This window comes from Pholcus phalangioides, unplaced genomic scaffold (assembly GCF_987345545.1).
Source record: "Pholcus phalangioides strain wild (caught in Gottingen) unplaced genomic scaffold, Ppha-v1.0 ptg000008l_1, whole genome shotgun sequence".
Classification (NCBI taxonomy): Eukaryota; Metazoa; Arthropoda; class Arachnida; order Araneae; family Pholcidae; genus Pholcus; species Pholcus phalangioides.
The window spans coordinates 61,603,934-61,631,883 of NW_028301601.1; the positions used below are offsets into that span (position 1 = coordinate 61,603,934).

The following is a 27,950-nucleotide window of genomic DNA, read 5'->3' on the forward strand; positions in this document are numbered from 1 at the left end:
ACTAAACATATAAATACAAAATACAGACACATTTTTATAATGATCTCCAATCTGAAATTTAGATTTTCAAATGGAATCTTGGCAAGTATTTCAAAATCAAGTGGAAATTAGTTCTTACTCTTAATCTTCTAATTCCAGCTCTCGTTATCAGCTGACAATCATAGAGTTCTATTCTTTGAAGGCTTTGACATGTGATAAGATGATCCAAGGAAGCATCGGTTATGAGGGGACAATTATCCAGTTCGAGAACAGTCAAGTGCTCGGAAGAACAGGCGCTAGTACCAAGATGTCGAATGCCTTCATCTGTTATCAGTTCACAATGCGAGAGAGACTGAAATTATATTTTAAACCAAGGCAAGTTAATTACTGATAGACATCAAATTTATTCTGTATATCATTCACAAGAAAGGTCACCAATAACGATTAACATGAGTATTGACTAAAAAACTTCTTAACAGGTTAATACTTCTTAAAAAAATTACATGAAATTTAAGGGACTTATATGTATTAATTTACATTATCCAAATTATAATTGTTTTTTGACCCTCCAAAAAATACAAATTAACAAAACCATAAATATGACATTTTCCATTTTCATACAAAATAACTAGATTGTTTTGGTTTGCATAAAATTACTTCATGAAATAAAAGATAATTTTCTCACAAAAATACGGAACATTTTCACAAACGCAGAACACCTACAAAAAATATTAAAAAAAGCTGGACAAGACCCCTGGTGATACATTGACTGGCAAGTGTTTCAAATTTCCAGCACTCTGAGTTACGAATACAATATAAAGTATATATATATCAAGCAATAATGTTCCAACTTAAAAGTAAATGGAAAAACATCACACTAAAGTTGAATATGCAAAAGCTTTAAGCTAATCAAACCGATAAGAATGTTAATTTGTGATATGCACAGCATTCATCTTGTAAGTTACACTATTTTTATCCTGCATAGAAAATATTTGTCATGTAAAAAAAAAATTAGTATTAAAGTAATACCCAACTTATGTTGCACCGCACTTATGTCATCTCATCCTAAAAATTGGCAACAAAGGGAATGATCCCCCTTTGTATCTGCCCGTGAAGGGACTCATTCTGGTATGTGGGGATTTTGAAGGTGAGAGTATAATTTTCAAGAACAAATTAATTTCAAAGTACCACTGAGACTATAAAAGAAATAAAAATAAAAAATAAATAGAGAAAAATAGGAATCTGAAAATGTACCAAAAAATAAAATACTGACTAGCTTTTGGAGACGTGGACAGCCAGCTGCAAGGTAGCACAGCGTGCTGTCTGTGATCTGTGGGAGGAAACAATTAAATTTAAGTCGATGTAGCACTCTTGTACATATGCAGAATAAAAAAATTAAAACCTTAGAAGTTCAAGAATTTTTGTTTTATCGGAATTTCAGTTTGAATCTGTTTGTTTTCAGCAATGGCATTTATTATAGAAAGAAAATAAATTGTGTTTCCTCACCAAAACACATTCTTCCAAGTCCATTTTTTCAAGAAGATGGCAGCTCTATGAAAGTAAAAATAAATAACTTCAATTATAAATGTAAAATTAAATATTTGTAAGAGAGTAAGAATAGATGAAATGAAATTTTTGATTCGAATAGAGTCAATTTGTGATAAGTCTAACTCGGATAGCTTGAATATCTGTTTCAGTTGAAGTTTCCACTCAGTTCCAGAACTTTTTCCTGTAATTTAGTATTAAAATTTTCTCTTAAAACTCAAAGTTTTCTTCTATTCATTTAAGATATTTTCAAGAATGAGAGGAATTTAAAATAGCATTCAGCAATAGAATTTAATGATAGAATTTAGAATTTATCAATATAATTTAGCATTTAGCAATAGAATCCAGTAACAGAATTTAACAGATTCATTTGTCTACGAGCCAAAATTGAATGACTTTCTCAGGAAAGAGAACAAAGGCAGTCAAAAATTAGTTACTGCATTTTTTGACAGAAAATAATCTTTCATACACTTTATTTATAATGTTTCATTTATATGCATATCATGTATGTGCCCGTTCTCATAATGCAGTATGTATGTCTAGTTTATTTCTAAATATTCTTATTCAATAATTAAATATGATTGAATACGAATTATAACTTATCTATTCAAATTTATTCATCTCCAGTAGTCTGTCATGTTTTACAAATACAATATTCGTAATAGCTGTTATTTTAATAAACCTTTCATTTTTTTCTCTGTGAAACTGGAATTTCTGATAAGTTGAACTACCAATATAACTTGAAGTATTTAGTTGGCTCCTGCATATTCAACTTATAGAGATTTTACTGTATAAAGAAATGAGATATACAATAGATCATTTGATGTCATTTAGATATTAGATAAATTAATTGAACTAATATCTACAGTTACTCTTTTACTGCAATTAGTCAGAAATTTAATTCTGCACATAAGCAAAATCCAAATTTTATCGTACTTTAATTGCTTATCAGGGCCATTTTAACACACAGGCTTGCCCAGGCATGATCTGAAGAAGAAGAACTCTGATTGCTTTGCATAACAATTAACATTAACTGCATCAGATTTGTAGGGGGCCTCAATGCATTGATTGGTTGAAGCCCATAATATTGCTAAGATGGTCCTAATGCTTCAAGCATATATATATATATACATATAAAGCAAATAGAAAGAAAACACATTAGAAATTGAAAGAGTGCATTATTTTGAGACATAGATAAGTTACGGCCAAAACTTGAATTTATGGCCAGCTGCCCACTCAATGTCTGCATTTTGGGCTTTGGCCAGCCTGTTTGTGAAGTGGCCAGAGATTACTGGCCAAAGAAAAAGGCACGATTCAGGGTCACTGTCAAATTGGCATAGGTTTTTGTGATAATTATGGTCATTTATAATTATGGTTAGCTAATGGTAACCCTAACTATCAAAGGAATTAGAATATCAATGTTTCATGATATCGATATTATATCTCCAGTCACTTCTGGCTAATGTCTGAAATTTCAGACCCTTCATACTTTGTTGAATGAAAGTGTCATGCAATGAAACAAATACATACTTTTGCTAAAGCTTGAAAACCACTGTCTGTAAAAAGAGAGCATCCCGCAACCTCCAGGGTTCTAAAGAAAAAGCAAAAGTTTAGCTTTTGAATCACATAGATTATAATTGAATATACCATTCAGATAATTATCTGAAATTTATATTGATTGATTTTTATCATTAGAAAAATCACATGAAATCATGAAATTCAGCAACAAAATTAATTTCTCAGACTTTATGTATCATACACTCATTCGAAAGTCATGCTGATATGTATGGCCCTATCATGGATTGCCAAGGCCTTGGGTTAGATGAACAATCCAGGCTGCAATTTTAATACTTGTACATCTATTTCTTTGGCCCATGAAAGCTTGAGAGTCAGACGTCAGACCCCAAAGCATAGCCTATTCACCCGTGTAGTTACAGCTCTAGAATGACATTCAATCACAATGACTACAAACACAGACACTCAAACAGAGCCAGAACTAGATACCAAGATGATTCTTGGTTACCCAGAGAAAACTGTCAGTTTGGAGGTGCCCTACCCAAAATTGGTGAATGAGTTATCAGAAGGCAGCAAAAGGTGAATTCTATGTCCCTTGGTTTAACATATAAGATGTCGCATATACTCCCCTTCCTTTTCACACCAAATTTCAGTTGTGGTTTCAGAAACTAAGTTAACTTTAAAAAAATTCCCAACCCTCTTCAATATAATACTTTTGTAACACAAAAATTGTAAATTTTAATGCATGCAAAATTACTTTCATGTTGGAATTTACTATAATTAATAAAGGCCATGCAGTGCATTCCAGAGTTGAGTGGATTTTTTTTACACCACATTTGAACATGTGTACTAAATGAGCTTTTACGTAGCTCAAGCAACATTTGAACAATATGAAATCCCAAACACACTGATTCTGAAAGAGTCTTAATTAATTACTTGTTTGGCATCTCATTCAATATTATTTACACTCAAGGAATAAAACTTCGACCTTGAAATTCATAGACAATGCAAGTATTTCACCACAAACTACATTTTCATATGACAATTGATTGATTTTATACAAATTTTTAAAATGTGTCCAAGTCTTTCAGCTCATCTTATACACTGGTGAAATAAATTAAGAGAATTTGCATATTCTATCGAATTTCATGAACTGAACTGAATGTAAAACCACTGCTTCTAGACAAAAATGCAAATCTTGTACGTGAAATACGTAAGCGTACACGTGTGTAGGTGGAGCCAGTAGAGAAACTGGCTTTATAAGCGCTCGTAAGTTAAGACACATTTCGTTTGCTAGCACACCTCTGCAAATTTCTTGGTGTTATTTTGCAGCAATCGGTTAATTTCAAATTGTAACAGTAAAAATGAGTAACCACCAACGTTTAGATGATGGAATGAGGTGGCGAATTGTGGGGAGGCTAGAAGCAGGCCAATCTCAAGTCCAGATTTGTAGAGAGTTCAATTTAACGCCCAGCGTCGTGTGTAACTTATGGAAACAGTTCCAGGATACTGGATCCATCGAGAGAAAGTCTGGGCAAGGTCGTCCAAGTGCCACGACAGCCAGAGAAGATCGCCATTTGTCGATTATAGCGAGATATAACAGGAGTGCTACAGCTTCTCAGCTCTCTCGTGACTTGTATGCAGCCACAGGAACCCGTGTATCAAGGGTGACTGTTTCCAAAAGACTTCATGAGAGAGGGTTGTTTGCAAGAAGACCTGCTGTTTGCATCCCGCTCACTTCTACGGACAGGAGAATCCGTTTATCATGGTGCAGAGAGCATAGAGATTGGAGTATGGATCAATGGGCGACCGTTCTCTTCACTGATGAGTTCCGGTTCAGCCTAAGCACCGATTCTCGCCGTATGTTCATATGGAGAGAACCAGGGATCTGCTACCTACCCTCCAATGTCCGCAAAATCGACCATTATGGCAGAGGAGGTTTAATGGCCTGGGCAGGCATCATGTTGGATGGCCGCACACCTCTCCATGTCTTTGAAAGAGGCACTGTGACTGGTGTGAGGTATAGGGATGAGGTCTTGGAGCCCTATGTTCGCCTTTTCAGGGGTGCAGTTGGCCCTGAGTTCATTTTAATATATGATAACGTGAGGCCACATAGAGCTCTTCTGCTCGATGATTTTCTAGAGAGTGAGGATATTCGCTAGATGGATTGGCCAGCCAGATCTCCAGACCTTAACCCTATAGAGCATGTCTGGGACGCTCTGGGGGAGGGCAATTGTACTCCCCTCCAGGAACCATCTAGGGAATGAAAACAGCGTTGCTGAACGAGTGGGACCAATTGCCACAGGAAATGATAAACTGCCTTATTTCAAGTATGAAATCACGCTGCGAGACCTGTATATCTGTAAGAGGGGACCATACCCCCTATTAACCCATTTTTTTGTTTATTCTGTAACAGCTGTTTCATACCTTCTGACTTCAACGAGTGTTACGCACGATCATGCGTGTGTTATTGAATGGTTATTTGTTTTGTATTGTATCAATGTATGTACATATCAAATTTCATTAAAATCGGTACAGTAGTTCTAGAGATGATCGACCAAGTCTGCAAATTCTCTTAATTTCTTACACCAGTGTATAATGAATATGTGAGACATTTAAAAATATAGTAATATAAATGCATTAGTATGATCATATTTTCTCTCACTTGAGATAATGGCAACCTTGACCAAGGCATACGAGCGAAGCATCAGTTAGATGATTACAATTTGAAAGACACAGATAATACAGTTTTGAACAGTTTTGACTCATACACTGTATACTTTCATCAGTAATATTCTGCAAAGTGAAGAAAAAAATTAAAATGAGCGGTGATGTCAGAAATAAAAACCTAAGCAATTTAATTTCAACAAAAACATGTAGGTCACTGTGTTTTGATAAAATATTGATTCAATGTTTAATTTGAGATTCAATTCAAAAGCTCTTTTTTAACTTAAGCATGTTATGATTTTCATATTTTATACACACAAATCCTCAGATATATAATTTTTCACTTGTAAAAAAAGTTGTAAGTTTTTTAGAATACATTATGGTCAATGTCGGCAGTCAGGGCATTACAAAGTCACAGTTATTGCATACGTGCAAAAAGGGCATTTTGCAGAATGATTAATGTCTGGCCAGATATAATTAGGAACTAATAGATATACCTGGAAACGATCAAGTCTAAGTTAATATAACTGTAACCAAGTTTTACTGGTTACAGTGTCTTTAAGCATACATACTGTTTTACATGCATTCACAAATTCATAATGAAATTTTTTTGTGTATCCTTTACCAACTATTATAGAACATAGGAAGATATTTCGCATTAACCTAACGGCTCTGAACTCTCAATCATATTCTCATAGCACCTCGGAAAGGTGATCCACTAGTTGCTATACTAATTTTTTAAGTAATTTTTGGAAATAAATATGAACATTTGTGCTGCTGCCTTTACAAACAATCAAGCATGTAACCCCAAGTACATAAAGGTTAGACACTATTACATTAAGCGAATCTCATGTTACCAAATAAATTAAAGAAACATACATTATAATGAATTATTGAACTAGGTGAGCAAGAGTTGTTTGATTGGTAGCAATAAAACTATTGAACCACGGGGCCGTCATTTCAACTTTTTCCGTAGGGAGGGCAAAGAGCATGTATTCAATGTATTTATAATTTTATATACAGTCGAATTCTGTTTTAACGAATACCATTACAGCAAAAATTTCATTTTAATGAACACTTTTCTGATCCCCCAGATAAATTTACATAGGAACAATGCAAAGACCTGGAATTCCTTTATAACAAAATTTCGTTTTAGCAAAGTGATTTCTGACTCGTTATAACAGGATTCAACTGTATATATATATATATATATACCATTTTCCATTTTTAGTGTATTTTCAAAAGCCGGGGGCAACGCCCCCCCCCCCCCAAATGATGGGCCTGTTCAACCAAACACATCTTGCTCAGCTGATCGATCTTATCAGAGAAGCGCAAGTCAAGTAGTGAGAAGATGCAAGTTTAAGCTTTGTTTCCCTCCCCCCCAGACATTGTAAGAGATGTATTTCTCAAAAATACTCTCAATAGGACCAAATGAAATGCCAGAAGAAAAAAAATCAACTATATCAACCTAACATCCAGAAAGCTATGAATTGTTCATTAAATGATAACCGGAAAAGCCTGGTTTGTTTCATTGAGGATGACTAGTTTCTGGTTTAATTCTAGGGCTTCTTGTTCTTTGGTTTGATCTACACTTATGTCCATAAATTAAGGATAATGCCAGCTCCGGCAAATAAAGGTTCAGAAACAAAACAAATGTTACTTATTCATAAAGCCCATTTATTAAACAAAAGATAAAAAACAAAAACGATGGTGTATGTATGATACCATTCATAAAAACTACGATTTTTGCTCCCTGGAGCAATTGTAAAAAATATCTCCTTTACAAAAACTTACCATTACATGGTTGGTATGATGGTTAATACATTGTATGTCTCCCATGCGATGAAATACAGTCCATACAACGCCTAGGCATGCTGAGTATCAAATTATCTATCTGATCTTGGGGAAGATCACTCCACTCAGCAAGCAATGCTCTCCGAAGTTCCGGTACACATGTAGGAGGTGGTTGATGGGCTGCAACTCGTCGGCCAAGCATGTCCCACACATGCTCTATCGGATTCAAGTCAGGTGAGAATGCTGGCCATTCCATACGGGTTATATCCTCAGATTCAAGGCATTCGTTTACTATGTTTGCTCAGTGAGGACGGGCATTGTCATCCATAAACACAAATTCTGCGCCCATGGCACCCCTAAACAAACGTACATGTTGTTCCGGAATGATGTCCCGATGAATTTGGGCTTTCATGGTTCCGGTTTGAACATGCAGATCTGTTCTGGAATCCAGTATAATTCCACCCCAAACGAGCAATGCTGCACCACCATAACGGTGTCGTTCAGTGATGTTGTCTTGGTGGTAACGGGTACCTGGCGTTCTCCACATGAAAGTCCGACGTGAATCAGACTGCAAGCTAAACCTGGACTCGTTGGAAAACATCACACAAGCCCACTGTGACGATGTCCACATTGCATGTTCCAGGCTAATCACTGCCGACAGTGAGTTGCCGTGAGCGGAACACATCTGACAGGCCTGCGAGTATATAGACCAATATCTCCCAAACGTCTGTACACGGTTTGCCTTGAAACTGTGGTACCCATGGCTGCAGATAGCTGACGAGACAGGTCGGATGCTGTGCTCCGTCTGCTTCTTTTGGCAGTTACTGCCAAATACCGGTCTTCATTCGGCGTTGTAACTCGGGGGCGACCTGTACTGTAACGTGTCTACTGACATTTCCGTTATCTTGAAATCATTGCCAAAGCCTAGAGATGACACTTTGGGCAATTCCAAGTTCCTCGGATACTTCCATCTGAGTACGCCTACATTCAAGGCGGCCGATAATTCTACCACGTAAAAAATAATTTTATTATGAATGAAATTTTAATAAATCAGATCAATCTCTGGAATCCTGGCTAGGCACAGATTCAAATGGTGGATTATCATCTCTCCCAGGGGTAAAATTATATTGCAAAAAACGGTCTGTGTAAAATACAGAATGATCCAACAAACATACACGATAAATCGACCCTCCCAACACATCAACCGTTGCTCTGGCGGCCCTCCATACTTAGCTGAAAGTAACAGCTTACATATGAAAATCATAGTACCAGATCCCATATAGTACAGTCCCCTCCCTCCAATATAGACAGGAAGACCCGGGAGCAGACCCAAGGGTTAAGATGCCCCTGGTTCTATGGACGGATCTGATGAATTCTGAAAGTAGTAATATTTTTCAACCATGTTTCACTTTTAAAGCTTTCCTCTTCACAGCTCTCTACAACTCCCTTCACCACCTGTCGTGGATCACCTTTCTTCTGATTTTTTTCCCGTGGTCCCCTAGAATATCCCAGGACCGCAAGGGGCCATATGGCCCCAGGTTGAGAACCACTGATGTAAACTAATAATTAGACCATATCCTTAATCTAAAAACCTTTATCTGACATTTTTAATAATACAAAATGTTTAACACAATTTTTTGCATTAAACACGAAAGTTGTGATTCAATATTTTAGATAAAACAGTCAAGCCATTGCTGATTATAAATGTTTTCATGAGAAGTGTAAACTAAAATTTAGAAAATTTCCAATTTATCAGTTTCTATTTGATGTTTATTAATGAGATAGCCTACTTTAAATACTTCTTTTACATTTAACTCAGGTTTTTGTAAATATAATATTTTTGAAAATATCCTATACTTTTCCTTGACTGAAAATATGAAACCACTAACATCAGTACATTTTTGTTTGAATGGAAAACATCAGCCTATTCTTGACTGGAAATATTGAACCATTATTGAGTGAAAATATTGAGAATATGAAAACCATTTTCAACTGAAAATATGAAACTGAAAATGTCAGAGCATTATTGACTGAATATTCTTGTTTTTTAATAAATCATAATTCATTTATCATAAATCATAATATCATTAATCATAAATTAATTTACATATAAACTAATTTATGATTGAAAAATTCATATACCCATGAAAATATCAAACCACTTTTGACTGAAAACATCATATGTCATGATATTTTTTAAATAAATATCAGATATATGTTGTATTTCTAAGTATACTACGTGTAAAGAAACGTTCCCCTGTTGTACGAGGTGCTGGAGAGAGATGCACCCCACCCCCCATGTTTTCGGATTCTTAGAATGTGCTTGAGAACTGTAGTGTAAATATAGGTCACACTGTCTGCATAGGAGTGTATAGAAGACACCCATATACTCGCTTCAGTTGAGGTTTGTCTTTTGCAAAGGGTGGCAGCAGCTCTCATCTGCTTTCCACCAATTTAAATAAATTCTCATTTTTCTTGATATTATGGAATTGCTGCTGAATCCACGTGTCATTGTTTTAATTTAAATACTACGCATTTTTTTTAAAAAAATACTACATATATATATATTGATTGATACATATCAATGAAACCCTGAATGAATGAAAGCCAGGGTCTCTGCCACCGAACTTATCCCGTTTCCGAGATCTCTTCCAGTCCAGCTTCGTGGCAGAGTCTGGAACAAAGTGAGTGTGTACACCTAACAGTCTGAGTGTGTAGCTAGTGTTGTGTATGATATTTCAGTGCTGCCATCTATACTTCAAATTGTGAGTGAAGTGTAATGATTGAATATTTGTAACGTTGTAGGCCTGTTGCTCTCTGTGGCGAGACTTTTTAACTGGGAGATCGGCTCGCATTCGCGCCTTGAAGTTGGGAACCACAGAAAACCAACTTCAGCCGACCACATCAATGAAACCCTGTTCACCATACTTCTAATTCAAAACACACACAATTGTTTTAAGTTGGGGCTCAACTCTGAGGTTAAAAAGAATATCTACAGTGAGAAAATCAACCACCTTGCTTGTGGCTACAGGGTCTGAGAGGGATAAAAGCTGTTTTAGTCTATGATAATGTTAGTGCTATTTATCTGTGTTGTAACGAAAATATAATCACAATTTTATCAACAACAAAAAAAAAATTTTAACAATAGAAAAGTATATGTCATGGTACAACTCCAAAGTCTGTAAGTGGTCAGTCACTTCACATTGCCCACACCTCAGACAATGACCAGTTCACAAACAGAAAACATGATACTTTGACCATAACATATACACCAACATAACGTGGTAATTGTACACTTGTACTTACATTGCAACCTAAGAGATTCAGAACCTGAAGATTAGGGCAATACCTTGTTAATTCATATATTGCTTCATCGTTAACCTAAAGATATATAAATGCATCAAAATGTCTTAGAAAAATGATATTTCAATTACAATCTATAGAAATTATTTTCTATTGTTGTGATATTTGGTCAATCATTAATTTTTATTTTTCTAATTCATTTACTGAAGAAACTGACATTTCCAAACAGGAAGTAGTTTCTGATTTGATACATTAAAACTAAATGATTACAATTCTAAAAAAAAAACAATATCAGAACTTGAAATTCCATATGGATTATTGCAAAACTCGTACTTGGCTCCTAAGAAATTTGGCTGGAACTTAAATACTTTTTCAATTTGCCAAGAATTGTTAGAGACAATTTAAATTTATTACTGATGATCACTTTCACAGAAACATTGAACATACCTGAAGACAACCTTTGCTGATAAAAACTTTGAGTTTTCTGCAACCAGCAGCAACTGTTTCAATCCCATGTTTTGTGGCCAGGTCACACCAGGATATATTCAGATGTTCGAGATTGGGACAACCCTCCCTAAATTCATTTCAACAATGAAAAAGGCACAGTAAGATATTTTTATAACTTTTTCCGTAGAACAGGAAACATGCAGTTCATTTGTTAGACAAAATTTTCATTATATCCAAAAATACCTACCCTATGGCTTTAAGTGATTCATCTGTTATCTGGGAACAAGAACCAAGATCCAGATGCATCAGCTTTGGACAATATTTACTCAAACTGAGACATGTGCTGGAAAAAATAGTAATATTGGTCAAGCCATTATGGATATTTTTGCAACACAGGCAGCCAGCAAAGATCAAAAATAAAGCAAAGACAACTAATCATATTCATATGTCGCTGTTGAAAACTGAGACGACAGTAGAGATGTTGATTCATGTGAGTGCAGGGCCTGCCTGGGGCCTATAGTGAAGATGGAGAAGAGGACCAAGAAGAAGAGTCAAGGGACCCGCAGAGATCAAAGATCAGTAGGCCAGAACAACAGTCTAGAGCCAAACCTGAAATAGAACCAAAAGCCTAGATGACTAATTCTGCGAAAGCAGGGTCCACCTGAGGGAAGTGGGGGGGGGGGGGTCTTCAAAGATTATGGAGAGACTTAGGTACTCACTGGCTGGTACAAAAGCTAGTTGGCAAGCCTGAAACTGAGCCATTAGTCAAGGCTACTGACTCTGTTAGAGCAGGGCCCAACTAGAGGCCCTAGATGGAGAAGGCCATGAAGAAGTGTAACTGGAGCTCGCAGATACCAACAACCCATTGGTTGGCACTTGGGTCAACCAGCAAAGCCAAACAAAATTCAAAGCTCAGCAGAGCAAAAATATGCGAATGCAGGGCCCACCGGGGGACCAAACATAAACAGAGAAAAAGACCATAAGTATGGGTCGGGGGGCCTGCAGAGACAAACGATCCATTGGGCAACATTTCAGATGGACAACAACTACAAAAATGGCAGCAAGGGCTCACCCGAGCAATGTGGGCTGAACTGGGAGCCTACCACACAAAGGCCCACTGACTACACTTTAAGAACCTTACTTGTGGGAGGGCAAGCTGTACCATAGAAGTAACTGTCGCAAGCGCTCAAAAACAGTGCCAATAAGACAACTGCTTGTGAGGTGGCTGAGCTTTGAAGTCTGGTTCATGACTACTTCACTGCACACTAACTCTGGTGATATATTGCCATACTGAAATTTTCAACCACTGAAGTTGGGTGGGGGGGTGGGGGGGGGGGCACTAGTAAATTGGAAGTAAATTGTCTATGGTGATATAGACCAGAGTCGTGCTCAGTTTGATTGAATGAATATGCCATTGTAAAAGTAACTTTAAGCACCCACAATGAAGTCTAACACTTCTAATCATTATTAGAAAGTAGGAGCATTCTGTTAGGCTTATTGCTTATACAGGGTGGTCAAAAAAGTTTGTATTAACCATAAAAATTCATGAAGACCAGACAAATAACTGAAATAACAAAACGGTTTGCACGGTTATCATTGCAAGGTCACGGGAATATTTTTAAGACCAGGAAAAAATAACTAAAAATAGATGGTGCTGGTGTGAAGACTTCGGTGGCAATATGCAAATGAGACGGTTATAAGAACTTGCGCTCCTAATTTAAAACCAGTTCACCATTGTAAACCGTGTATGTGAACAACAATGCTGAGTGCGAAGGATAAAGCTTTGTTGGTGAAGTTGTTTTACGTGAACCAGGAATCAGCCACCATTGCTTTACGTGAATTCCGAGTTCAGAAGAATGTGGGGACTGGAAAAGGGCCTTCAGCAGCAACAGGCCTAATAAAGCTTGTTCAGTGGTGTGAGGAAACTGGGACGCTAGAGGATCGTGTAAGAGCTAGGCAATCATGTTTAAGGGAGGCACGTTCGCTGCATGTTGCAGCTGAAATGGAATCGTTAGTGTCCGAATCAACTGCAGGGACTAGCATTGCTCGTGAAGCTGGCAGACGTTTGGGCTTACCACCATCCTCGGTACACAATATTCTTCATGGAATCCTCGATCTGTAGCCATGCAGATTGCAGTTATGCCATGAACTTTTACCAGTGGATACCATACAGAGGGAAGCATTTGCGAGGTGGGCTTTCTCCAAAATCGAACAGAATCCCACTTGGGTTTTTAATATCTTGTGGACAGATGAAGCTCATTTTTCGCTTCATGGTGCTAATTTTTCGCTTCATAGTGACGTTAATACCCACAACTGTCACATCTGGGCGATGTCTAATCCCCGTAAGTACACACAGATACCATTGCATTCCCCAAAAGTGGCAGTGTGGTGTGAATTCACAGGTTCGTTCATCATAGGACCCTTCTTCTTTGAAACGCATTGCCAAGTAAATGGGTAGAAAAAAGCTACAGTGAATGTGCAGTGTTATTTAACGCTTCTCTGCCTGAGAAGGTTGAGCCATGTTTGCGTGAAAGATATGCTTTCTACCGCCACGTTTATGCAAGACGTAGCAACTAGTCACACTGCTACTACAGTCAAGGCATTCCTGATACAGACGTTTGGGAAAGACAAAATCATTAGCAGGCATTGCAGGTTTTCATGGCCTCCTCTGTCTCCAGATTTGACACTGGCAGACTTCTGGTTATGGGGATGTTTGAAATCCAGGGTGTATCGATCTGGTTATTTTTCCAGTTTTCATTCATTTTTGAAGTTTCTATGGACTTTTTACCCACCCTGTAGATTAATAACTAGTGCTGTGTAGTGAGTTTTGTTAATTTTTGTGATTTCCGTTCCCCAATTACAGGATAGGTCTATTTTTGGGAAACCCTGCTCTAACATTCACAACCAAAGTTGTGATGTTAGATGCTTAGTATGTAGCATGCCAAATCCCACATCACCGCACCGTCTTATATAGGTCTTGACCAAACAAAGGAGCTCTTTTACATGCTGTGGCATCTGAGAACCGGTTTGTAGAGGTGCCTTGAACACTATTTTAATGCACCTAATTTTTAAAATTAATTTATGAAAATACTTCAGATAATCCAAAATTTGGGTTATCGAGGCTCAGATGATCAGGGTGCAACCTTAGTATATTATTACAATATGATTATGAATCAAATTTTAAGAACAGAAGAAGAAAGTGAAAGAACTTGAACAAAAAACATACCTATCTGTAATTTTCTTGCAATCATTCAAGTTCAGCTCCTCAATGTGATTGCAATTCTGTGCAAATGTCCTGCAATCAAAATAAAATGAATACGGCTGATTCGATTAGTATGAAGTAGTTGTTTTATTTCATGAGGTATGCAAAAAGCAGGTAGAATCAAGTTATCATGTTTTACTGACTATACCAGGGGTCATCAAACTTTTGAGATGAAAGAGCCTAACCCAGGGAAAGAACTTAATCTGTCCCTTATAACAGCTCAAACAAATTTTGGAAGCCACAAATAAATTTCTACAAAAAAAAACAAAAAAAAAACATAAGAACCTACGACATTAATCCTGTCTTAAAATCATCTGAAATATGTATCCTAAGAAGGGGAAAAAATCATACTTAAGAGCAGCATCTTCAACACTCTGGCAACCTCTGAGGCTGAGTTTTTTCAAGAAACCACCACATCGTCTTGAAATATTTTCAACAACCAATCCCTAGTATTTACATAAACATGGGAAAATTAAAAAATTGATAATTAAAAAAATCTCTATAAGTATAATTTCTAGCTTTCATAAGATCATCATCGACGTGGGTATCAGCAAGCACTATCAAATGAAGAAGATTCTCATATATGAAGTAATATTTGGAAAAGAAGAATTATCTATCATTCATCCTGTTGGTAGAATATTTACGATCAAATAAAAATGACAAAAAATTTCTTGAAATCAGTACGTATGCTCATCACATATTATATTCAAACTCAATGTCAGTTGATATATTCAAACTAAATATCAGTTGATATATTCATGTATGTGATACATGTCATCAAAAGAATTAAAATTGAATTGGAATGCCACGATCTAGATTCTTAGAACACCCAGGCCTACACAGGATGAATGCGGCATGTTCTGCCAAATGAAAGGGGGGTGACAGACATTCCTAAGTGAAACCCTCTTACCAATAGTGTCCTATATCGGATTGTTTCTGAGTTATGGTGGATAATTGATTATTGACAAAAAATAGGCCAAGTCTGAAAATACCCGAAATCATGAAGTTTCTGAAAGATTCACACATGAACTAAATTCATATTTAGAAAGAACAGTAAAAATGATATGAAGTGACATCATTTTCATCAGAGTCACCATCATTTAATGGTGAGCTACAAGCGCTGAAAGATTGGAAAAGTTCAAAATTAAATCCTCGCCAACATTTTTAATTCTGAATTCTGCAAACACCCTTCTAGCTACAATGGGTCACATTCACCACAAACTTGTCTATTGTACCAGCTTTTGAGTACTTCAGATAATCTACCAGCTTTTGGGAGTCTGCAATAGACCATATAGGTGTTATGGTTCAGGAGATGTTTAGTCTTTTGTTTGCAATACATCCCTGAAGTCACGGTTTGTTGAAGTAGATATTTGATGAAAATTCAGAATTTGCAGTTGCAGATTTTGGTGACAACTTCATTTTGCATACAAAAATCCTAAAAGGTGATAAGGTGGTGCTACCTCTGTTTACAGGATATCTGTATTTAATATCAAGCTACAAGCACTGAGTCTCGGTGCTTATAGAGATTGGTGAAGTGAAAATAAAACTTTCACCAAAACCTACTAAAACTATTTTGACAAGATTTCAGTGGTGCATTGCAAGAAAAAGGCTAATTTCTCCTGAACTGATATGGTTTACTGTAGGATCCTTTGAACGCTAGTGAAATGGACAAGTTTTTTTTTGGTAAATTTGACCAATTGTAACTAGAAGGATGTTTGCAGAATTTGGGGTTAAAAATTTGATCATTTTTGTCGCACCACGGTCATTTTCTGCACACTAGAGCTAATTAGACCGGGATCTACAATTTATTGCCGATTCCGAACGGCAGGCTTGTTTTTATACTCATCGAGAGGTTGGTGCGCTAATCCTCAATAGGGGACCCCCTGCGGTAGCATTTTTTTCAGTGGTCATGTCACCATTTCTGTTGTACCCGTGTCAGGAAAGTTTTCTGACAAGGACAAACAAGGTATCAAACTTGCGACACCTCTAAACATCCTTTGGTACTTTAGGCAAGTAATCTGGGCTATTGTGCTCCGATTAAAAATTTAGGCAACGATTTGATTTTGAACTTTCATTGCTTGTAGCTCGCCATTGAATCCAGATATTCTGATAAAAATGATGTCACTTTATAGAATTTTTTCTGTTCCTTCTACATATGAATTTAGTTCATGTGTGAATCTTTCAGATACTTCATTAATTCGGGTATTTTCAGACTTGGCACATTTTTTTTTTTCGATAATCGATTATCTACTATAACTTGAAAATGGTTTGAGATAGCACAGGGTCAGTGGGGTGTTTCATGTTCTACTCTAGCTTGTCTATTACCCCCTTTTATTTCACAGAACACGTCACGTTCACCCTGTGTAATCAGCAAAGAATGGGCTCAGAAATTTACTGTAAACTTGTCGTCAGATAGCTGTCAATGAACACCAGGGAGTAACTCTGATCTCAGGGAATGATAATTTTTAATTTATAGCTGATCATTCAAAATAAAATGAAAAGAGAACTCACTTCAATATCTGTTTGGAAATTGAACAAGTCGATTCTTTGCCAATTGCTTCCATCCAGAGCCAAGACATTCCATGCCTGAAGGTTATAAAAATAAAATAAAATACCCATACACACAGGGTACGCCGATTTAAATCAGTTTGATTTAAATCGCAAAACTAAAATTTCATTTTTCCTTTGTATTAACTGATATTGAACTATTGAAGTAGAAGTAACCTAGTATGGTATGCATGTTATTGAAATGTGGAAAAGTTCTTGATTAAAAGAGATATAGAAGATCACGTAAATATAGACTTGAACCTAATTTTCCTAGAAGGTAGAAAAATGGCTGCTCTATTTCTAAATCTTGTGCATGGAAAAAATTGAAGAGAATACAGGGAGCTAAACTTAGATATGTCAGCATTCAGGATTTGTAATACATTGCAATAGGGACACCAGGCAGTGCCGTCTTAACACATGAGGGTCCACCCGGCTGCTTGAAGAGAAGAGGGGCCTCACAAAAATGAGAGATTTGGTTGAAATTTTCTAGAATTTATGAGGTAGGGCCTCAGGAAAACCAACTGGCCCGGGGGCCCATGATGCTCTTGAGACAGCCCTGACACCAGGGTGTCCTTGTGATGATAATAAACAGAAATTGTGTTTTGTATAAAGCCTTTAATACTATTCCCTAATTACTAATTTAAAATAATAATAGATGTTGTACCAACATAAATATGTTGGAGTTGAACTTGTTAATTAATATGAAAAGTGAAAAGTCTAGATTGCTCGTTTTTCTTAACCAAAACTCATTAAATCTATGAAAGAATTAAAAATGTGTAAATTATTAAGCAACATCATGGAAGTATGAAACACATCAAAATAAATGCATCCATTGCATAAATAAATGTGCAAGAAATAATCTGGTCAATAGAATGTTTTTCATTTAGTTGATGACGAATGACCCTTTGGTTGCTCAGAGTAAATCGAGAAACCTGCACCATATTTGATATTGAGTTACCCCCCCCCCCCAGGCATTTACTTTAAGCACTCTACAAGAAAAATGTTAATTCATGAAGTTAATTCAGGCTTAGTGATTAAATTAGTTAATTTAGGCTTTTAAAATTTTAGTGTTCATATTTCTTGCTTGTAGTTTGTTTATTATTCGTTTAATATCATTCGTTTTTTAGTTTACTCATTAATGCTAAATTAAATTTAAGAGCTTAGGTGAAAAATATGTATCTCAATGATTAATAAGATGTTTTAATTAATAAACTGTAAGTTAATTTAAATTTTACAAAATGTTACTTAAATCATTAAAAACTGATTTAAATAAAAAAAATTTGATTTCTTTATTTTTTAAATCATCATGGTTTTTTCATAATCTGTGTGCATACATACTAAAACTTTGATAAGTTCTCACTCAAAGGACAGAGAAATAGCAGTGGCTTGAGCAGAAAGCTTTTACAGAAGACGTATAGGCCTATTGACTACAATTTTCAGGCAAGAACAACACACAAAGTTGAGGCTGATTTGAGATGTTTCAATTTTCAATACCTATATTATATAGGCTTTATATATATATATATGCAGACAATGTATGACCAAGAGATAAAATTAGTAAACACAATTTACCTTGGAAACTTGGGCGCATCTGCATAATGAGACAACATCCAAGTGAGAGAATATTCTGCAAAAATAATATTTTTGTAAATACGTGTCAATTTAATCTAACATTCATGATTACAATCAAACTATGTACAGTGGGACTTTGATAACTCAACACCCCCCCCCCCCAAAAAAAAAGTATTAATAAACAGGTAGACTTTAGTAGATGTTAAGTTTGTAAGGTTGCACTTGATCTTGCTGTCACAACATTTATGCATGAATGTATACTTGCATGTAACAAAATGAGTCTATTCCATCTATAAATTAACAAAAAAAAACATCTGCAGTTTTCTATGAAATGCTTTCAAATAATCAATCATGACTAAGTGTGAAACAATCATAGCATGTCAAAATATGTTATTTGTGAAAAAAAAGAGCGGTTTTTCAAACATTTCTTTCACTTGAAAATTTTTATCTATCTTACTTGGCCATCAGGCACTCAAAAATTGCAGATACCATTCACACCTATGATTTTTTTAATCCCCAGGTCGAGTTGTCTGGTTCCAAACAGCGGGAAGTGACACTGTTCTAAGGTTGTGAGGGGAGAATCTCCAGGGTTTAGCGATCTTGTGCTGAGTAAGAATAGTTTTTCTCCTCACTGAATTTAGCATTGTGCATTAAACATGTTTTTAGAAATGAATTATTTGATTCAAATATATACCAGTGAATGATTGGGGGAGGGGCTCATAAATTAATTTTTTTCAAGAGGGATCTACTTTTACTCAAAAAGGACTCTGATTTTGCCAATAACCTGGGTCCCAGGAAAATTAAAGAACTGTGGTCTATGGTTAATGGATTGATCTTTTCATGATGACACATATAGGTCTCTGCCTGAGTGGTGCAGTGGTAAGATGCTTTTCAAGCTTCAAGGCACAAATGTGAGCCGGTCTCCCATCTGAAAAAGTGCAGGCAGGTTTACAACACGATACTGACCAAACATGAAAATCCAAGCATTTCCATCTTTACTTCAGAAAATGGAAGCCAGATGGGAGCACGAACACGAAACAAGCGCAACTTGACAACATAAACACCTTAGGGCCAAGCATATACTCAGATCACACATTCTGGCATGTGCCATTATTTGTTAGAAATTCTGTACAGGAATGTGAACGAGGTGCAAGTTCGGTTAAGTAGAAGTAGTAGTAAGATGCAATTCCGTAGGAGAATGTGTACAAGTGCATGTTCGGTTAAGTAGTAGTGGTAAGATGCTCATCTTCCACCATGAAGGTTACTGTTAAAGTCCACAGGTTCAAATCTGGGAAAGAACATCAGAAATAAGTTCTTAGCGGCCTGCAGGCTTTAATAAAATTACAAATGACAACCCCGTTGTGCCAACAGTTGAAGGCGCCTGACCCACAAAATGCATATGAAAAATGTAGAAAAATAATTGTACGTTTTAGAAGACTGACTATGATAAAATACCTCAGTAATAATTCTTTGGGAAGTTTCTTATAGATCAAAGCTTCTTCATCATTCAGTACTTTGCAAATCTATGAAATACATGAATATGCATTGATCGAGCTCAGTGTGGCATGTATTGTATGCATTAAACTGGGATTACACTATAGAAGTTTCATAAAAGTTCTTTTATAAAACTTGAACAATTCAATCAATAAGAGTATTAGTTACATTCAAGGTAGTGTAACCAATAGACTTATTGGATGTTTTTTTTTCAGATTTTGTAAAAGGTCTTTCATAACACTTTTATAGTGTAACCCCAGTGTTAGACAAAGAATCTCCAAAAAAAACAAAAAAAAAACACACACATATTATTCAAAAACAAAAAAATTGTACATATTTTTTTATGAACAAAATATATTTCGAACATAAAATATTTTTTAAACACATTGAAAATTTCAGGCCCCGAATTAGTGGGAAACAATGCTTCCCCTCAGCATCAGTAACAGCTGACTAATCTAGTGTATATGCATAAAAATGCATTGACATCATCTTGCCTCCCCCAGCCTTTATATTACTATAATCATGCCCCTCCCCCTACCTCAGCCATTCAAGTGTCTGCCTATGGTGACTTGGTGCTAGGATTTCGTCAAGCCCTTTAAGCAACTTGAGAAATTACTTTTTGTTCTTCAAAATAGAGAAGTTCTATTGTTTTACAAAATCAGTATCCTCTTAATGTATGAGCCCCCCCCCCCCTCTGGTTGAAATTTCCATTAGTAAGTATTGAGGTCACAACGAGTCAATCATTTTCTAATCAGTCATTTTGGCTAATAACTCACTTGATAACAACTATCATTTGGCTATAATTTTCGGGAAGCTGGGGTCCCTCCTCACCCAAAATGTTAGAAAATGACTGATTTTTATTTAATAACCCCAAAACTGAATGTTTTGCACTGTTCCTCAGCTGACCAAAAATGTTCCCTACACTTTTCTTGGAAATGATCTCCTTGTAAAATCATTATATATGGATGCTGTGACTGAAGACGTGGAAGAACATCGTCTTTGTGATGTGGAACAAGTTTGTATGATGTGGCGGCTTCAAATAATTTGATCATTTTTGTCAGACCACTGTCATATTCTGCACTTGAATGATAATTAGACCTGGACCTAGGATTTATTCCCGATTCAAAACGGGAGCCATTTTTTTATACTCAAGCGGCTCCTGGTTGGGTGGGTGGAGATCAGAGTCATCAAAATTTGAATTGGAGAATTCGAATTTGATGTTGGTCTCTTAGCCGCCCTAATCTTGGTTTTCAATATTGCTGGTTGCCATGTTTTGCTCAAATGCACCCCTTTTTCCTTCCTATTGAAATTTCCTTTGTGTTTGGCAATCGATTGCTTTGCGGTTCATCCTGAACTAGAAATGCATGTTGGAAGAGAGGATGTCTTGGAAGGGGAACATGCTCAGTGACAGCAGATTTTTTTTTAGATGTCTGCGTGCAAAAAGCACTGAACACGGTATAACAGCCCGAAAAGTATAGATTATATAATAAACTCCAGCTGTGAAAGCCTGACTTCTCTTTTCAAAATGTTCACAGTTCAGTTGAACAAAATTCTTGCTTGAAGAAATTCTCATTTTGATACGAATAAAAATTATTCAAAGAACATTAATTTTGCCTCCCGTACAACCATCACATTTGATACATATTTCTATGGAAACAATAAGTGTACATGCATAGGCATAAGCATAGACGCAGTTATGCAAGAACATATTTCATTACAAATGAATGTTTTTCGTAGTGTGATCCTTTATAAAGCCTGATGAGCTTTATAAGCTCAATGAGCCACAACTTCATGCAATAACTCAAATACTAATGCTTAATAATAATTAAAAAAACAGGAAATGAAACCAAAGAAAAGAGAAAAGAATTCACAATCACGTAAGGAGAGGAAGAGAAAAAAAGACATGCAAGAAACAAGTCGTAAAGCCTCTTTTTACATACCTTTGCCATTTTTCTAATTTTTTTAAACATATTTTATCCGTCCTGGTTTAGAATATACTGCCATAGTTTGGTTCATCCGAGTTTTATAATCCAGTATTCTATTTATAGATAGAAAGCCTATTTGTACTAGTTTATAAAATGCAAGGCGATTAAAAAAACGAAACAAAAAGAATAAAAACAAATAAATGAGGTTTACAAAGGAGGGGAATAAACAAACAAAATCAAAAGGGACGTCTACAAAAATTCCAACAAAATGCAAGGTGGTGAAAATGCAAATTGATATCTATGAAATACATACTGACGAAGAGATACTGAATAATTTTTATATCTACATATTGTGAAAAAAAGAAAAGAAAGAGAAATGTAAGACAGTCAGATTTCAGTGTAAATGAGATCGCAATGGAAGAAGTTTCGATATCAAAAAAATTTAATTAATCAATAAACTAAACAAATTTACCATTCTCGCATTGAAATATCATTCTCTTAATATCAACAAAGTATAAATTATTATTTTTAAAATTTCAATTGACTTGTGCAATCAATCCTACAAATATAACAATGCACTGTCAGGAAAAAATAGAAGAATACAGTTGTTCCTTGGGGTACTCACGTTTACTTCTTGCAATTTTATCATTATAATTTTTTTTTCGATTAAAAAAATTTTTACCAATATCTTGCAATTTACTACTAATTTTTTTGTTTATGCAAAAGTGGTTCTAAACCAGAAATTACAGAAAAAAAATAGTCACCAGTCAAATTTCTTAGGATCCAACATTTTTTTTTCAGAGAAAAACAGTCCAAAACACAGACAATTCACAATAAGCTGAATTCTGGGAAGTTGAATATCTGCTTATAAATCAAGGTTTTATCTTGGCTTCAGAAAGACTTCAATATTATTTTGTTTGACAAATTTCCTTGGCATTTTCTTCCTTTTTTTTTTAAAAATTGCATTTATCCTTCCAGTAATGATAAAAAGGTGTGTAACATACGTAATTCCATAGATAGTATAATATACTTCATATTTTTGAAAACACTGATCTGTACTGATTTTTTACTGCTCTAAGATTACTCATAAAAATACTGTGTGATTTGCTTGCTTTGTGTTAAACTCACTGAGGTTCTGGTGTTTTTTATCTCTGATTATATGTGTTTTGAAATTACTGATAGGAAATACATACTAGTATAGCAAAAATATTTAAGGGCAATGACACATGTTGATAATAAGCAATGATGAATGAAATTCAAAACTTACATAGCACTGAGAGATCCCTTTTCCTGTTTTACTTGAGCCAAGATTGGGCAAATGTAATTTGCCATTCTGGCTCATCCTGAGCATAGCTTGGGCATGGTGAATTTTTTTTGTCTTTTCTAAAGATTACTTCTTATTTAAGGTAAATGCAGTGGGCTAATTAAAAACGTTTAATTCATTGTATTTAAAACTTAGAGCAACTTGAAGTAATATCCACATTTGATAATTATTTTTTAACATTATCTAAACTTTCATCCATCATTGTTACTAAATAGAAATTTGAAGACTTAGTTCAAAATTTAAAAAAAAAATAGAAATGTAGACTTAATCTTTGTATCAGTAGTAGGACACTCGAACACCTGATATATCAATAATGGGTCACGCAAAAATTGAATGAAAAAAGATTGAAAATTTATACTTCACATTCATTATTAACATAACTAAAAAAAGGGCACCAGTAAGGACAAAAAAAAAGTATAATAGGGATGTCAGTAATAACACTTTCCATTGAAATCTCTATTTAGTTTTCACTCTTGTATCTACTTTTTTCATAGAAAAATAAACAAGGCGGTGAACTTTTTATTTCAGCTGTGGTTATAATGCAATAATATCTGTGGAAATGCTATGTCAAATACATTCTCTACTCAAACAAACCTTTGCTTTGTAGAAATAGTTAAACCCCAACAGGCAAAATGCCTGTTGTGGCATTGTATTTGTTTTTAAGAAGTCGCCACTGTAGAAGTTATGGCTTGTGTTTTTTTTTCTCCTTCAAATGCCTGCATATCTGGCCAGAATAGAGCACTTTTGGAAGAAAAAGGTATGTTTAATGCCCAATAATGTACGTTACATGCCGAGCAATAGCATTTAGATTGTTTACAAAACACATTATCTCCCTAGCATGATTGCAATAAGGCCATGTGGCCTGCTATTGGAACAATTCATAATTATTGACCCTAGACTGAGAAATCCCCTAAAACTTTATGCACCGTCAATTCCATGTCTTTCAACCACAGTGGATAAAACATTCAGAATGTAGCCTACTTAATGAAATAATGACACTTTAAAACAAAATTAAATGTACTGCAGAGGAGGAAAAAATATTTAAAATACAAATATATGTTTTAAGTGCTAAGAATCAAAGCAACACTCCATTTTCAACCAAATTTTTATAGAATTCATCTCCTCCTAACCAGATCATGGCCTGCAGCTGTGCCTCAATGAAGAGATTTTCGCAGGTGGACGAAGACGACCTGGGCCATGCTGGAAGCATGTGGATGTATGCGCTGTGAAACTAACACAAGTCTGTCTCACAGCAATGCTTGTTATGTGTAGTACTGCCATCTGCTGTCAATTTTTCTAACTATGAGTGAAGTGTAATGATTGAATAATTATATCATTATAGGCCTGTTGCCTGCTGTGGTGAGAATTTTCAACGGGAAGATGAGCTCACATTTGCGCTTTGAAGTTTGGATAACAAAATAAAACTCATCCAGCTACAGCACAAACTGCAAACTAAAACAATGTGGCTTGCTATGTAGTAGAAAAAGAGTTGAACTATTTTTTTCTTATAATTAATCTTTTATCTTGAAATCTGTTCTTTTTCTTCTTTTTTTCAACTTTTAAAGCAAGAGGTCCACTACTGGTACCCTTACCTTATACTGCGCTCACTTTGCTGGCTTCTGAGCAAGTGCCCAAGTGATGCAGTGGTAAGATGCCCACCATGAAGGACACTCAGGTATGTGGGTTCAAATCCAGGGAAGAACGTAGATAATAAATTCTTTCCCTACCTATGACAGATGATGCCTTCATTTCTGACCCAACTCCATCGGTAGGAAATCGCTGCATAGTGATATGATTGAAGCTGGTGTGGTGGAAAGGGGGTCTAAATGCATAGCCATCTACATTCATTCATACTGAGCATAACTCTGGACAATTGCCATAGGCAATTTACTACCAACTGAGTTGTGCTGGAAGTGTATGTGTGTATAGGTACCTAGCAGTCTGAGTATATATCTATCAGTGTTTCTGAATTTTCAATGCTGCCATCTATAAGTGAAGTGTAATGGCTGAATATTAGTACCAATGTAGGCCTGTTGCTCTCTGTGGCGACACTTCTCAATGGGAAGATCAGCTTGCATCTGCGCCTCGAATTTGGGAAAAAGCAAAAACCAACTTCAGTTTGGTCACCACTGTGGCACAGGTCGGGTTCGAACCCAGGACTTTGTGCTGTGATTCCGTCACTATGATAACTCAACCACCACAGTGGTGTAGTTGTCTACAGCTGTCTTGGTTCAGAATTCCTAATAAATTAAAAACTGTTGATGTCTGCATCGCTGCAATTGAAAGACGAATATTTGATCAGTGGCATTGCAGCCAGGGGGTGCTAAATTTGTGTGTTGATTTTTTTCAAGCATTGTGTCACTAGTGACTGGGTGTGCTTCTTTAAATGTGCTTCTCACATCATGGTAAACATATTTAAACCAGCTGATAGGCCTACCTAGGTACCTCAAGCAAAAATTGGAGGCCTCACGATAATGAGATCTTGTTACAATTTTTCATTGTAAGTGTACAAACTGGCAGGCAGGTATATCTAACCAGGTAGAGGGCCTCACAAAATCATTTTGCTGGTGGAGGGGGGGGGGGGCAATGATGCACTCGAGATGGCCAATATTCACTTAAACATTGGTCAGTTCCAAGCAAGACTATAAAGGAGGGTTCCCCCCAGGCTTAGTACCACATGAACCGAATAGAACCATTTTGTGCCAGTAGAAACATGTAAATTGTTCATGCTACACCTCCCCCCCCCTACTGTGGCACATCAGCTGTCTGCATATCCACATATTTTTCAAACTTTGCACACAAAAAAAAAAACCCACACTAAACACAACAAAATGCAGAGAAAATCGGTGAAACGTAAGACACATTTGATTCCTCCAGAAGAACCAGTTGGTCAATCACACGCAATGTAAAGTGCTGGCATGAGGCACAAGGGTGTAGCGAGGGGAGAGGACTTGGGGGTCTGGTCCCCCCACCCCCCGAAATGTGAGGAAAATGACCAAAAAGGGGGGAAAAAGATGGCCAAATCTATCACTTTGGTCCCCCCCCCGAACAAAATTTCTGGCTACACCCCTGGTGAAGCATGTTGCACTCTGTAGGAAAACAGTCACACTTCCTATAGGTGAGTGGATGGCGTGTTGTGCCGGGCGATTCATAGCATACATAGCACAGAAAAGCTACTCCTAGGGGAAAAAAACACAACTTAATATTTGCTAGTGGGACCATGGTACAGATTCATATCTAATTGGTTTAGTTGAGATGCCCTCAAAACTCCCAGACACACACTACTGTCCCGCTTCCGCCATTACAACCTAGCTCTTTCAACATTATTTCGAACCATTGGGAGACAAATAAATAATTGACGTGGCTCATAAATAAGCTTAACGATCAACACGGTAGCTGGTAAACAGCATTTTCGAGGGAAGATTCTCCCCTTATCACTTCAAAATAATCATTATTATTCAAAAATACTCTATAAACCATAATATTTAATAGCATTTTGAGTATTAATTCCTAGATAAGCCTATATACTCACTAATACAATGATTTCTACATATAAACAATCAACACTTGAAGGGTGGGGGGGAAAGATCAGCCTGTTATTGATCTAAGAGCTGATCAATAAACAGCTGATCAGCTCCATTGACAACAAAAAAAGGACGCATTTCTCAATATTTAAATACTGTCACAGATAATTAAAAGCATTATTTTTTTAAAATAATTAACAAATAAATATCCAATATGACTCTCAGATTCAAGATAAACAAACACAAAATTTGATTTTAAAACAATCCAAAGAGATATACATCTTGAGGTAAACAAAGACTGAGTATTGCGCAATTATTATTATTATTATTTTCTTCCTTTTAAAAGAGGGGGGGGGGAACAAACACAAGAATAAAAATATACCATTTCCAGAAAGATAATTGATAATTATCTGCGATTGATTTGATAATTGATTATCACACCTCGATTTTGGCTCTGGTGGTCAAGTTCATTTCTCCGAGGGCGAATCGTCTGCGACCGAGGCTGTGGCAGGAACTGTGAGACTTTCCAGACTTCGTCAACAAAGACGGGAAAAACAGCTGTCCACCATATTATTTTGAATGCGAGGTGTTGCCAGATCTGTTGCGACACGCTCTCAAAGTTTTATCCATTTTACTCGCTAGATGGCAGCAAATTGAATCTTTGTGAATTCGCTTCAATGTGACCATATGTTGATATAAAAAAATCACTGAAACATACGGGACATCGTTGATTTTCGCAATCGATGTTGTTTGTGATCATTGTTCATTCTCATTGGGAAACGACCATATTGATTCGCGTTTCTTTTACCAGACATACAGTAGTATAAATAAATTTTCGAGTTGTGCTTTTCATTGGTATCATGTTTCTTACTGTCATCTGTTGGCGTTGTCTAACACTTCGATGCCAAGCTCTGCTGCGTTTGTATATTCATAGATAGCAGCAGCACATAGTTCTCGTCAAAGTTGTACTTACAAGGTCCCAAGAAGGGCCATCATTTCAACTTTTTCCAAGGGGAACAAACATTTTCCGGGGGGGGGGGGCGAAGCACATG

At 36.1% G+C, this 27,950-nt stretch overlaps 1 protein-coding gene across 4 annotated transcripts in view; it reads right to left on the reverse strand.

Moving 5' to 3' along the window:
• LOC149084713 (F-box/LRR-repeat protein 20) overlaps positions 1-27,458 on the reverse strand; it is a 39,314-nt gene extending 11,856 nt beyond the window's left edge. The window contains exons 1-15 of one of the 4 annotated variants that reach the window (XM_089235136.1): positions 27,340-27,458; positions 22,066-22,163; positions 20,087-20,154; positions 18,632-18,686; positions 17,024-17,098; positions 14,864-14,958; positions 14,477-14,545; positions 11,498-11,593; positions 11,251-11,377; positions 10,807-10,881; positions 5,705-5,835; positions 3,055-3,115; positions 1,486-1,530; positions 1,253-1,309; positions 119-331 (exon numbers count right to left, since the gene is read on the reverse strand). In XM_089235136.1, the coding sequence (XP_089091262.1) occupies positions 119-331; positions 1,253-1,309; positions 1,486-1,530; positions 3,055-3,115; positions 5,705-5,835; positions 10,807-10,881; positions 11,251-11,377; positions 11,498-11,593; positions 14,477-14,545; positions 14,864-14,958; positions 17,024-17,098; positions 18,632-18,686; positions 20,087-20,154; positions 22,066-22,095 (1,197 nt within the window). In that variant the 5' untranslated portion in view covers positions 22,096-22,163; positions 27,340-27,458. Of the gene's footprint in view, positions 1-118; positions 332-1,252; positions 1,310-1,485; positions 1,531-3,054; positions 3,116-5,704; positions 5,836-10,806; positions 10,882-11,250; positions 11,378-11,497; positions 11,594-14,476; positions 14,546-14,863; positions 14,959-17,023; positions 17,099-18,631; positions 18,687-20,086; positions 20,155-22,065; positions 22,164-27,280 lie in introns of all 4 variants that reach the window. The other 3 variants (XM_089235137.1, XM_089235138.1, XM_089235139.1) reach the window with 3 other exon arrangements.
• Positions 27,459-27,950: the final 492 nt, after the last annotated feature.